Here is a 12464-nt window from a genome sequence, read left to right on the forward strand (position 1 = left end):
AGTTTATTTTAATAAAATGATAACTATAAAAAAGAGTAATAATTGTGAAACATTTCTGGGAAACAAAATATCATTCATTCTGGTATTCATATGAATGTATATTCTATTACATTTTAACAGTATTTTACATTATAGGTCTGTAAGAAAATATTCAATCATCCCAGCAGTCTCATTTATCACCGTGAAGCTGAGCATAATAATGGCCAGCGTTTTGTATGCATCAAATGTGATAAGAGCTTCAAGCACAAACAGTTATTGCAAAGACATCAACTTGTACATTCGGAAGAGCGACCTTATCGTTGCAAACAGTGTGATGCAAGCTTTAAAACGAGAGCAAATCTTATAAATCACATGCCTATTCATACTGGAGAAAAAAAATACTTTTGTTCACAATGTGGACAGACATTTGCCCACAAAACTTCTCTAACATTGCACATAAGATGGCACAGTGGTCAGAAACCGTTCCAGTGTGATATTTGTTTAAAGTCTTTCTCACAGAAAGGCAATTTGGCTGAGCACAAGCGGATTCATACAGGTGATTTTTTAATATATTTTTTATGCGGTTTAATCTACAGGAAAACTTTGTTTTGCGTTTTGAAAAAATGTAGCTTTAATTTTTAGGAGAGAAACCATATAATTGTGAACATTGCAACAGAAAATTCACTACCTCTTCTCAATATAAACTACACATGAAACGACACAGTGGGGAGCGACCGTGGAGATGTGAATTTTGTCCAAAAACATTTCTTCACAGGGATACGTGGAAATGTCATACTAGACGACATAAAAACGAAAAACCGTACCAATGTGAGCAGGTACAAATTTCATTTTACTTGTTCGAAGTTTATAATTACGATAATTTTTTATCTTCTTAGTGCCTTAAAGGTTTTACTGAACAATGTGCTTTGAAAAAGCACGAAAGATTACATACTGGTGAAAAGCCTTATGTTTGTGAATTCTGTAATAGAGGTTTTGCTGATTGTTCGAATTTAGCGAAACACAAAAGAATACATGAAAACGAACCTAATTTAATCGAGACACCAGAAATCAAAGTGTTAACATCATCGAAGGACGGTAAAATAAGACTGAGAACTTTGTTGAAATTCGATTGTTTGTTTCGTTTTTATTTCAGATGAAAACGATATATTTTATGTTACATTGGATCCAAATTCTTCAGAAATTCAATCGCCTTCATTAGTGCAAATTATGGAGCAGTTGGATACAAAAAATAACGAAAATGATGAAGCGCACGCCAAAATAAACAATATTTCTACTTTATCTACTAAAAATAATGCAGTTATACAAGTATGTATTACTGGATGAAAATGTAAAAGAAAGATTTTTGAAATTGATCTGTTATAGCAAATTATCGATCAAGAAGGAAATACCATGTCAGTTGCTCTACCAGACGGACAAATGCTTAGAGTAGTTACTACAATGGAAAATGGAGAACAGAATTTTAAAGGTTTAACAAATGACGGTAGTTTAATACCCCTAAATGTTAATTTTGAAGATGAAAGAACGATATTCGGAAACGAACAAATGAATGTAACGTTAGACGAAAAAGAAAACGAATTTGAAGAATGGACTAATAAGGTAAAAAATAATTTATACTTAGACTGGGAAAAATTCGCCTTATTTACTATATTTAATTTGAATTATAAAATATATTTATTTTATATAGAAGAAAGATGATTCAAAAGTAGCAACAATTCCACTTATTCAATTTTTGGATAGTGACATACAAATTTTACCTGGACAGAAAATGGAAAACAATTTACAATTACTGGTAGAAGGACAGAATGTTTGTTTTGTAACGGCCTATAATTCAGATGATCCTACGAACTCACAGTATTTAGCAATGGCCTAACACAGCAGAAAATATAAACCCTGTTTTCATTATTATCTTTATTTAATAGGCTATTATGACAACCTCAGCATGTGGTGATGGAGTATAAAGCACAGTATTTTTGTAATGATTGGAAATAATTGTTCACAAAGATATGTTCTAAATGAATATGTCGTTAATATGTAATTTATGTGTGCAATGAACATAATGATTATCATTTTACGACTGAGCATTAAAACTATTTGATGACATTCTCTAATAAATTGTGTGTAAATGATCGAAGAAATGCAACTTGTGTAAAATAGTAGTTTGTTAATTAATTATTAATAAAAAAATAATTTAAAAGTATGCCTTTTATTTTGGCTTACGGCTGAAACGACTCAAAAAAGCACAAATAACATTTGATACAATTTTACATTTACTAAAACAAAAATAAATTTAGTTTTTTGAGTGATCTGAATAGGTATTGGCCTTGTACCATTTTTTTTTTATTTCAATAAAAGACTTAAATATATGTATATAAAAAAATAAAATTATGTTATAAATGACAATATTATATACTAGTATGCTGTATATAGCAAGTGCAGCAAATATCCTCATAAAACGCCTATTAAGGCATATCACAAATGCAAATTATAAAGTAAAATTTTGTGTATAATCATACTCTATTGTGGGTATAACAGACTGAACGAATTTTAAAAATATAATTAAATACATATGCACACCTAATTCTTTCCCCCCTTCTGTAACAGTTTCAATTATACTTTTCATAACTTCTGCATGTCTAAAATTCATAATCATCTGTTACTGTTGGAATTTATATATAGAAAGAATTGTCTTACCTGCAGGGATGAATCGAAGCAACTCGTGGAATACTCAAATGTGGGTGTGCTTCCATAGTTACCGTTTTCATTGCATAATCTTTACTAACATCTTGAAACGTTTGAGCCATTGTTAGAGGTTGATGCTTCTGTTTTGCAAAAAGATAAAAGTTTATAGAGTTACTGCAAAGCATGATACTGTAATTTACTTTAGAAACTACTTCACTTAAACACAAACTATAAAAATGTAAAAATAGGAAACCTGTAATCCACAGATTTATCATGTAAAATTTTATTCGCTCCATTTCATACTTATTCATTTAAAAACAACTGCAAGTTTTTTTCCTATAACAAGCAATTTATTTAAATTGTAAAATATGGTCCATAGTAATGAAAAAATGCTAAATTTTGTTTATGTTTATTTGGATTGCATTTTATAGATGCCTGAATTTTAAAAATAAATGAGTTTCTTTGAACAATTTTATTTCCAAAAAATTTAAATTGTTTTTATTAAGGGTAGTTCTGTATTAAGAAACAATATATGAGGTGCAATTATGAATTGCAATAAGGACAAATGTTTAACTGGAGGCAAATTAACCAGATTTATCTAGCAATGAATTTTAGCTTTTGAACTATGAAAACTTTTAGACTTAATATACTGTATAAATTATTACCTCATCATAGCCACACAACCATAAACGGGGAGTTTGATAGTACTTATCATATGTAATGTGCAAATCATAAGTTCTAGTACGTATAATGCCACTATCATCTCCAGATTCTGCATCTATTTTAGAAGGAAATGGCTCAACAATGGTAGCCTTAAAAGTAAAATAAGGTATGCTTAATAATTTTAATAATTTTCTTTTTTTTAATTTATTTATACTTCATCATTTTCAAGCATTCCACTTTCTTCAAATGCTTCCATATCCACTGCTTCATCATCATCATCATCATCATCATCATTATCACTGTTATTGCATTGATCTTTTAGCAAAGCATCTTCCATACTTTCAGCCTATAATAATTTGAAAATATCTTTTTAACAGCTGGTTTATATCATTACCAATTGTGTAAATTTACTTTGCAATTTTCAAGTGTCATCTCACTGATCTTTTCTTCTAAACCAAAATTGGAAGAATCATAATGATGTGTGTCTACCCATCCATTATCTGCATCATCTGACTGAATAATATGTTCCAAGTCCTCTTGGTATTCCATTTGTTCACATCTTCTTGAGCAAGGTACATTACGTGTAATAAGAAATTGTTTATCTTTTGGGAGGTATGATTTAATTTTGGATTCATCTCCCACTGACCATTGCCAAGTAGGGCAATGATGGACTAAATGATCTCCGGCTGCAACAAATTCTTCTGGAGTAAGAACACCTGTTTCTCGAAATTTTGATTCCTGCAATGTTATTTTGATTAAAGTTTTATAATATGCATTTATTATGTGTACCTTCAAAATTGGAGTCAAGTATTCTGCTACTCCTAAAGCCGTTCCTTTCACAGTGTTGATAACACTTTGCATGATTATCTAGAAATGATTTGTTATTTAATCACGTATTAAATTTTGGCCACAAATTTTCCAGTACGAAATCAATAAACATAACCTAAACATAAGATAATCATTTTATAGCCATGTTCAGCTGATTATAATCCATAGATATTTCAATAGATACGATTTCTACCATAAAAAATTGTTCGTGATAGTATGCATAGATGTTGCACATACAGATAAAAAATAATCAGCACAATCTATGATCAGCCCTTACAGGGTTGTCATCGTTTAAAAATTATATACAGAAGGTTTGCTACAATTTAAACTTTTCCCCCACTAGTCATCTTGAATTATTTATACTTTAAATGATATTAAAGGCCACCTTTTAGCAAATATAAGAAATAGTTATTTAATTTTTTGTTTGAAGCGCCATCTTAGTAATTATTGAAAAATCATAACAGAAATATACAATAGATTCAACAGACAACTACAAAATAATAAATAGTTTTCTGTAATATGCCGTCATGTAAAACTGAAAAATTTTGAGCTATGATTACGGCTATGATTTTTGAGACAATTTTGAGAAAACGATTTGTTACCAAATTGGCATACCAATTAATATATACCCAAAGTGCAAATTTAGCATGCTATTTGTAAATAGTTTAGTTTAAAGTACGATTTTGTGTGGTAAAGGACAAAAACTAAATCAAAACATATGCAATGCAAAACAAAGTCCATGATGGAACAGTGAAGGTTACACCATATTTATACGATTCTTATCTTTGCCGATTATGTGCAAATGAAAATCTAAATGGTACAAAAATTTTTCCGAAAAACGAAAACGAATCTGATTTAAGTCAGCTTATTAATAAATATTTGCCCCTGAAGGTATTAACACCATTTACATTTACAATATAAATTAAAAAATCTAATCTGCAGTCATTGCATTAAAAACGTCCTTTTCTGTAGGTTTATGATGACGGAAAATTGCCACAGTTAATTTGTCCAGGTTGTTACATTCAAGTGGAAGCCACTAAACAATTTTTAGATCTGGTTTTAGAAGGTCAGAAAAAGCTTCGTGATTTGTTGCAATTACAAGAAACTGAAGAACACTTAGATGGAGATATTGAAAAGACAACTCTGGAAAATGCAGTTAATACATATGTACAAACAGATGAGAATGGCAGAAATATTTTTATTCAAGGTAATGTGTATAATACTGTCTTAGCATAATTAGAAGTCAATTTTTATAGTATTATCGAATGGCTCCTTATATCCACCTGAACATTCACTATCAGTACTTGCTGCGGGTTCAGAAAAACCAAAGAGAAGACGCGGTAGGCCACCCAAAACGATAACTACAGAGTGCAATGAAAATGAGCCGCAAAAAGAGACAAAAGTCAAACCTGAATCTGAAGATGAACCTGAAACTGACAATGATGGACGAAGAAAAAGGAAAATAAAAGTACCTACAAGATTTCAAGAAGTTGTCCAGGTTAGTTTTAAATATAAATATACTGTATTAATTTTGATAGTAAAGTGTAATTCCTTTTCTTATTTCATTTGTTAATGCCATTGCAGGGGAAAGAACTGGAAAGAATTTTTCTAGAAGAAGGTGTTATAGGTGAAGATTCAACATCAGATTATGAACATGGTAAAGCAGATCACTTAGAAGATAATGAAATTATTGGTCGCTTACAAAGTAAAGATGGTGATAATCTTGGAGAATTAATTATAGTTAACAGAGTCTCAAGTAAAATGAGGAATACATTTAAGAATGAAGGTATTTTGGATTTTTTCTAAATGAAGCAGAAACTAGTAAATATGTGACATGATTGGACACAACCAGAAATTAATTGGCATTTTTCTTCCAAAGTATCAAGAAGAAGAAAAAAACATGAATGTGAAATATGTGGGAAGGAATTCTTATATTATGGTCGATATGAAAATCATAAATCACTTCATGAGAATGGTAAATTTCAGTGTAATTCATGCATTTTTCGTGCTAGTAACAAAATTTCCATTGAACGACATCATAAAGTTACTGGTCATAATGGCTTATCACAATTACAGTGTGAATCATTTGTAAGTACAATTTTGTAGATATTGCAAGTAGAACTAGTAAATTTTATTTTATTACTTCATTTAAAATTTTAAACGTATTACATAGAAAGAAGAACCTCAACAAGATATAATCAATGTAGAACAAGAAACTGATGATACCAATACTCCTCAATCAAATTCCACAGACACAGTAGGTTTAAAAGAGTGTTCTGAAGATAGTAAGGAAGATAGTCCTCAAGATGCTTCTAGTAAAAATTCATGTGAAGTATGTGGCAAAAATTTTATGTGTAGACAAAATCTTGATGTCCATATAAAGGCAGTACATAAAAATATGAAACCCCATCAGTGCAGTAGGTGTAAAAAAACGTTTCCCTATCTCAATAGTCTAAAGTGGCATTTATTAAAACACTTAGATAAAAATGAAAAGCTTTATCCATGTGAGGTAAGAGTTGTAAGGGAAAATAACAAAATAATTTTAGTCCCTTTTATAATTGTTAAATTATAATCAAGTGAAAGTTTTCAGTTTAAACTTTAGTTATTTTGGAAGAAATTTGTTTTTGTAATATAAGCTACACAAATCATTCACTAAATTATAATACATAGAAAAAATAACATCCTAACAATGTTTCTATCACAAATTTTTGGTAGACCATTTGCACACATTATGCTAATGCACATTTTTATTAAAGATATTTATTTGTTTATTCATTTGCGGGTGTGATCCATTTATATAAGTAACTTTAAAGTTTATTTTAATAAGATGATAACTATAAAAAAGAGTAATAATTGTGAAATATTTCTGGGAAACAAAATATCATTCATTCTGGNCAATAAAACATACACGCATATAAAAAACAACTTAAAATTAAAGATATTCATTAGAAGAATACTTTGTAACTTGCCTAGTGGTAGGTGTTACTCCATGTAATAAAGCACTATGTTCTTTAACTAATTCCTTTAATAAAGAGCTCTGGAAGCCATAAACGGCCATGTATTTTTTCTGTGATAAATTTAGAACATTCACAAGAAGAAATTTCGCATTCTTTACTATAAATTGCTTTTGCTGTAAAGTATCACATAAAAATATAGAATTAATAACAGTCTTAAATTATAAACAGACCTCATTTTGTGTTTCATTACGAAACGTTTGCTCTGTATATCTTATTTGAGCTTGAAAAACATCGAACAAAACCGAGTCAATTGTGTGCGTAAGTTCGGAATTTTGTAATTGTAAACAGTCCTCTAGTAAATTTAAATATAATTTACTAAAAGCTAAGGTATTACTTGTTAACTGTAGCCAGCAGTCACCTAAAATCATTGCAAGTATTACAAAATGAACAATTAATACTTCTGGGTATAAACTACATTTTTCTGTCATAAATTGTGGACACTTTAAACAATACAGAAGAAATCGCATCCATTATGTTTAATAGCTAAGGATGTAGCTGGAATTGGGACAAAATAATAAACTAGATGATGAAAAGATAAGGCTTTTACAGTAGAGCTGGGCCCCAGTATAATAGCAGAAAAATATTTTACGACTTTGCTACGCTCCCCAAGGGTGCAAAACAGTAGTTGGCGAAACGTCGGATAAACAACTCCATCGCACTAAAGGATGAGAACCAATCTAGGACAACGCTCATCAACCCCGAATATCGAACTCTCTTCGGATGATGCATCAGATTAATGTTATTTAGTGCAAATTTATCATATTTATCACCTGGTGCATTATTTTGTCCAAATTTCTGCTGTACTCTCATTTTAAGAACTATTTTGCAAACATAACAAGGAAAGCCCTTTAATGCTGTAGCATAGTTACGAAAGATGATTTTACAAAATACTAAAAGATGTGTGACTTTAAAATTTTGTAAATTGTTTACCGATAACATAGTCTTCCAAAGGTAAACCTATTTTGGCATGCTCTTGTAAACAACGAGATAATCCGAATTTTGACCTATAATTTGTTGGAATCCATCTGTCTTCTGAAGCTTTTATTTTTATGGCTTCAATCATTTTGTCTCTAGTTTCATGCAAAGCTTTTGTAATAGGCGTTCTTAATGTACCATCTAATTGATAACATAAATCAATTCCATAGTCACACAGCTAAAAATCAATAAGCTGTAATTGTTATGAAATGAGAACATTAAATTAATATTTAGCTGGATTCATAACAAGTAACTTAAAGTCAATTAAAATGTATTGTGATACTTACTCTAGCACATTGATCTCGAGCTAGGATTACACACTCTGTTAATGTAGATAATGAGGTTTGACTAATAAAAACTTGTTTTACAAAATGATTTGTAAAAACACTTAATTCCTTACTTGTCCAAACAACAAACGCTTGTTAAAAAGAGCAAAATAATTATTTATACCTTCTTATTAAATATGACTCTTAATATACCTGAAGTGCAGCCTGGAGAATTAGGAAAAGCTTGTAAAAATTCTTCTGTCATATGACACATGTTTGTAAATACAACACTTGATAAATGTCTGACATACACTGCAGCAGATCCTTCTCGTTTCACTCTTTTACATTGAATTTTCATAATGCTGCTGCATAATTTCAACAGTAATTCACATGCCTAAAATATTAATCTTTAATTACGTTGTTTGCGTTTTTATAATAAAACAAAAATACCTGGACTGATCTACCTAATTTATTTAATAATCGTACGGCTCTACGGGAAGCTCGTAAACCCCCTTGCAAAGATTTATCTGGCTTCAATTCTAATTCCTTCATTAAAACTTCTGTTAATGCGATTTCTTTTTGTTCAACCTGTAATTTAAGACATTTTTTTTTATTTATAAATAATTTACATTTTTACGACCTTCCATTTTATGTCCATTAAAACAGGATCAGATTGATTATTTGGAAGTATGTATTGATTCAAGTAATCCTTTGCTTTGTGCAATAAATTTAAAGCTTCTTCAAAGTGTCTTTGAGCTATGTGAACTTCTAATTCATCAGACGATTCCAATATCCATTCAGGATGGGTCTTAATTTCTTCTTCAACTTCATCAACAACTATAAATTTTGTGTTTTACAAATACATTTAAAGATAAAATTGTTTAATCAAACCTGTTTTTGCAGGGGACCGCTCAGAAGTAAGATCTTTTCTAACTTGATTTTGTGTTAAACGAGATTTTTTTGCTTGATCAAATTTGTCAAGCCACTCTTTCTACAAATAAAAAAATATCAAAATGAAAATTATATTTCATAAAACCTAAACCTTGGCCGCATTAGATGTACACTGAAAAACCCTTGTATCTGGAAAAGCTAACAGCTTGAAGGCATGCTTTACAGTTCCTAAATCTCTCACATTAACCACTGCAAGGGAACCAATTTCATAAAATGTTTCAAACTTGTAACGCATTGGACCTCTCCTAAAAATGATTGGAAACAACTGATATTGAGATAACCATATTCTAACTAAGACAATGGGAGACTGTAGACAGTAAAATAAGAAAAAGGAAATTACTAACCATTAATGCATGATAAGAAAGTTATTTGTTTTTTGCAAGATTTTAACTTTTCTTTACCAGATTTATAACAAATAATTCAGCAATACTTAATTATTTAAGGAAATAAATTTCTTCCTTCACAAAAATTACTTGTATTAATATTATACCATAAAACTTTAATTACCTTTTATTTGATAAGAAAGTAATTGATATTTACCTATTTGCATTCCAAGTTGTTATCATCAATCCTTCTGAAAACAAATAAGCATGTATCCTTCTCAGTGGAGTACTTTCAATAGAATCAATTTCCAAAATATCATCATCATGTAAAAAGAGAGGAGTAGATTCTTCCGAAAAGTTCTATAATCAAGGTCTATATTTACAAATGAATAATACCAAGATTATACTTAATAGCAATAATAAATAATTTGATTGAAATAAATACCACACATCCTTCCACTTTTTCTATAATTGTAGAAATTTTCTGCTTATTAGTTGTTTGCTCTTCATTCTCATCTTTTGCATTAAAATCTTGTTCAGAACGTAATTGCACATTATCATCTAATATTGATACTGAAGATACTGAATTTAGTAAGTTTTTATGCTCTGATAATAAATGAGAAAGTTGATACATTTCACTTTCCAAGTCTGTAATGCATTAAGAAAAAATAAGAAAACCTAAAACTTTGACTTTACTGAATAAACAAAAGGATACGGGATATTTCCTTGGCGGTATCAATGAATTGCATATAATTCTGATAAACATTTTTCTTTAATGTGTTGTTGGTATCTTCAGACAAATTATAAATTTTTGCTCTCAAACGAACTAGCTCTTGCCCACCAACACAATTTTGTGAAAGCTCTCTAACATCTAAAGTAAGAATGTTAAATATAATGTTAAGGATTAAAAATAATAAATTACATTTTTCTGGATTAAAATCAGATGATCCAAGTAATTTTAATGTTAGTTCAGCCATTCCAAACTTTAAATCAATTTTGTCGATAATGTCGAATTTATAAATACTTCAGGAAGAAGAAAGAATTAAACATTTTCGTTTAGATACTCAATAATCGCCTATTCATCAACTTCAAACAGCAAAACGAAAAAAAAAACTGAAAAACTGAGGACTGTTGACAACAACCATACGAGAAACATCTGAGAATATAGAGTGACATAGACTGGGAAAGTTGAGACGGGTTGAGACATGCGTGATAGGAATTTCTTGTTTTGTAAATAAAAAATGTTAACGCTAAAATTAGGTGAATTTTTCTACAATTTGTTGAAAAATCTATTTCAAACTGAGAGAATTTAAAAACATAATTACTAAAAAATTGTTTTTGAGTTTAATAATATTCATTAACGTTTGTTAACCAAAATTCCCCCCTCCTTTAAATATTTTGCTGTTGGCAGCTGTCAAAAATGAAAATATACCGTTCGGATCAACGGCCCGGCCTTTTTGTGCGTTGACGTAGGTTGTTGTACATGAATCTTTAGTATATCATAAAAAGTTTTCTTCATACATCATCCAAAATGAAAATCTATAAAGATATTATTACTGGTAAGTGTTCGTATTTATTTGAGTACGATTTAATCCTTTAAATATTTTTTTTAAACATTCATATGTTAATCAATCTTTTGAATAGGTTAAGGTTATTGCTTGACAGTACATTTGTATTCAATATTATATGAATGGGTTTATGAGAAAATAGTTTTTAATGGTGGAATATATTTACAGTTATATATAAGTATTCAATACTAATAGGATGTTGTTTTTTTTACAGGCGATGAAATGTTTTCTGATACTTACAAGGTAAAATTAATTGACGATGTTTTGTATGAAGTTTATGGTAAACATATTCAACGTAAACAAGGTGATATTAATATAGACGGCTTCAATCCATCTGCAGAAGAAGAATTAGAAGGTTGTGAGGAGGGTTTGGAGTCAGGAGTTGACATAGTTTTAAATCATAGGTTAGCTGAAAGCTATGCTTTTGGTGATAAAAAAAGTTATACGGCTTATCTGAAAGACTACATGAAAAAGTGAGTTCAAGGCTGTACTTTTATTTTCTTGTGTAAAAGTGATTGCAATAACATTTATTTATATGTATATCTCTAATAATTCAATACCTCTTTCATCAAATATATTGTGACATTCTAAATTAAAAGAACCCTGCAAAATGTATTACATATTTAGAAGAGAAAAACTGGCTATGGGTGATACTTTGTGTGCATAAGAACGGGCATTCTATTTTGAAATATCCTATCCACCGTTAACCTCTTGTATATAAACTTAAAAATTAATTGATTAGCTGATTGATTTTAGAAAAAGTATTTATACAGCATTTATTTAATTGCACTATTGAATATCAGCAATTACATTTTTATATTAATGTTATGGGTATATTCTAATATGCCCTTTGAAATTTTCTATAATACTGATAAAAGAAGAAAATTACTAATTTTTGTACTCTTTTTATTTCAGATTAGTAGCTAAATTGGAAGAAAAGGCACCAGATCAAGTAGATGTTTTTAAAACAAACATGAATAAAGTAATGAAAGATATTTTGGGAAGGTTTAAGGATTTGCAGTTCTTTACAGGAGAATCTATGGATGTTGATGGGATGGTAGCTCTTTTAGAATATCGTGAAATTGATGGTGAATCTGTCCCTGTATTGATGTTTTTTAAACATGGATTAGAAGAAGAAAAATTCTAGAACATTTTTAAAATTTAATCAACTCCATTTATATCTTTTAATATAAT

The 12464-nt window shown here is 29.6% G+C and overlaps 5 protein-coding genes across 6 annotated transcripts in view; 3 read left to right on the forward strand and 2 right to left on the reverse strand.

Annotated features, from left to right (window-relative positions):
- Positions 1-2124, forward strand: part of LOC112903975 (zinc finger protein 37-like) — a 4829-nt gene extending 2705 nt beyond the window's left edge. The window contains exons 6-11 of the mRNA XM_025979620.1: positions 136-535; positions 622-815; positions 876-1074; positions 1133-1305; positions 1363-1596; positions 1685-2124. Coding sequence (XP_025835405.1) covers positions 136-535; positions 622-815; positions 876-1074; positions 1133-1305; positions 1363-1596; positions 1685-1870 — 1386 coding nt within the window. The 3' untranslated portion in view covers positions 1871-2124. The remainder of the gene's footprint in view (positions 1-135; positions 536-621; positions 816-875; positions 1075-1132; positions 1306-1362; positions 1597-1684) is intronic.
- A 63-nt stretch (positions 2125-2187) lies between these two features.
- Positions 2188-4351, reverse strand: LOC108734764 (ubiquitin-like-conjugating enzyme ATG3). Its single transcript, XM_018466426.2, has 6 exons — positions 4132-4351; positions 3754-4080; positions 3557-3688; positions 3345-3491; positions 2692-2819; positions 2188-2633 (listed from the first exon to the last, which is right to left on the reverse strand). Exons 1-6 carry the CDS (start codon positions 4201-4203, stop codon positions 2483-2485), a joined length of 957 nt encoding a protein of 318 aa, XP_018321928.1. The 5' UTR covers positions 4204-4351; the 3' UTR covers positions 2188-2482.
- Positions 4352-4698: 347 nt separating this feature from the next.
- On the forward strand, positions 4699-6990 carry LOC108734765 (zinc finger protein 391). Its single transcript, XM_018466427.2, has 6 exons — positions 4699-5061; positions 5143-5377; positions 5427-5668; positions 5755-5956; positions 6050-6258; positions 6344-6990. The coding sequence occupies exons 1-6, from the start codon at positions 4894-4896 to the stop codon at positions 6740-6742; spliced, it is 1455 nt and encodes a 484-aa protein (XP_018321929.1). The 5' UTR covers positions 4699-4893; the 3' UTR covers positions 6743-6990.
- An 82-nt stretch (positions 6991-7072) lies between these two features.
- Positions 7073-11029, reverse strand: LOC108734815 (exocyst complex component 8). 2 transcript variants are annotated; one of them, XM_018466508.2, is made up of 13 exons: positions 10625-11029; positions 10418-10573; positions 10148-10350; positions 9920-10062; positions 9471-9624; positions 9320-9419; positions 9069-9265; positions 8879-9016; positions 8642-8822; positions 8450-8580; positions 8118-8340; positions 7358-7545; positions 7073-7300 (listed from the first exon to the last, which is right to left on the reverse strand). In XM_018466508.2, the coding sequence occupies exons 1-13, from the start codon at positions 10677-10679 to the stop codon at positions 7103-7105; spliced, it is 2067 nt and encodes a 688-aa protein (XP_018322010.1). In that variant the 5' UTR covers positions 10680-11029; the 3' UTR covers positions 7073-7102. The 2 variants fall into 2 exon arrangements, with proteins under 2 accessions (XP_018322010.1, XP_018322011.1); XM_018466509.2 differs by lacking the exons at positions 7073-7300; positions 7358-7545; positions 8118-8340; positions 8450-8580; positions 8642-8822 and having other exon boundaries at positions 8933-9016; positions 9074-9265.
- Positions 11030-11135: 106 nt separating this feature from the next.
- Positions 11136-12464, forward strand: LOC108734816 (translationally-controlled tumor protein homolog). The gene is made up of 3 exons (XM_025979510.1): positions 11136-11261; positions 11485-11743; positions 12186-12464. Exons 1-3 carry the CDS (start codon positions 11234-11236, stop codon positions 12415-12417), a joined length of 519 nt encoding a protein of 172 aa, XP_025835295.1. The 5' UTR covers positions 11136-11233; the 3' UTR covers positions 12418-12464.

The sequence above is a fragment of the Agrilus planipennis genome, unplaced genomic scaffold, assembly GCF_000699045.2.
Source record: "Agrilus planipennis isolate EAB-ADULT unplaced genomic scaffold, Apla_2.0 scaffold80, whole genome shotgun sequence".
NCBI lineage: Eukaryota > Metazoa > Arthropoda > Insecta > Coleoptera > Buprestidae > Agrilus > Agrilus planipennis.

Excerpts from the sequence above, each read along its gene's own strand:
- LOC108734765 (XM_018466427.2), top strand. The coding sequence starts at position 4,894 with ATGCAAAACAAAGTCCATGATGGAACAGTGAAGGTTACACCATATTTA. Across the intron at positions 5,062-5,142 it reads ATAAATATTTGCCCCTGAAG|GTTTATGATGACGGAAAATT; the intron begins GTATTAACACCA and ends CCTTTTCTGTAG. Across the intron at positions 5,378-5,426 it reads CAGAAATATTTTTATTCAAG|TATTATCGAATGGCTCCTTA; the intron begins GTAATGTGTATA and ends CAATTTTTATAG.
- LOC108734764 (XM_018466426.2), bottom strand. The coding sequence starts at position 4,203 with ATGCAAAGTGTTATCAACACTGTGAAAGGAACGGCTTTAGGAGTAGCA. Across the intron at positions 4,081-4,131 it reads ACTTGACTCCAATTTTGAAG|GAATCAAAATTTCGAGAAAC; the intron begins GTACACATAATA and ends ATAACATTGCAG. Across the intron at positions 2,634-2,691 it reads GCTTCGATTCATCCCTGCAG|ACATGCAGAAGTTATGAAAA; the intron begins GTAAGACAATTC and ends TATGAATTTTAG.
- LOC108734815 (XM_018466508.2), bottom strand. The coding sequence starts at position 10,679 with ATGGCTGAACTAACATTAAAATTACTTGGATCATCTGATTTTAATCCA. Across the intron at positions 9,017-9,068 it reads TAATGGACATAAAATGGAAG|GTTGAACAAAAAGAAATCGC; the intron begins GTCGTAAAAATG and ends CTTAAATTACAG. Across the intron at positions 7,301-7,357 it reads GTAATGAAACACAAAATGAG|CAAAAGCAATTTATAGTAAA; the intron begins GTCTGTTTATAA and ends GATACTTTACAG.
- LOC108734816 (XM_025979510.1), top strand. The coding sequence starts at position 11,234 with ATGAAAATCTATAAAGATATTATTACTG. Across the intron at positions 11,262-11,484 it reads CTATAAAGATATTATTACTG|GCGATGAAATGTTTTCTGAT; the intron begins GTAAGTGTTCGT and ends TTTTTTTTACAG. Across the intron at positions 11,744-12,185 it reads CTGAAAGACTACATGAAAAA|ATTAGTAGCTAAATTGGAAG; the intron begins GTGAGTTCAAGG and ends TTTTTATTTCAG.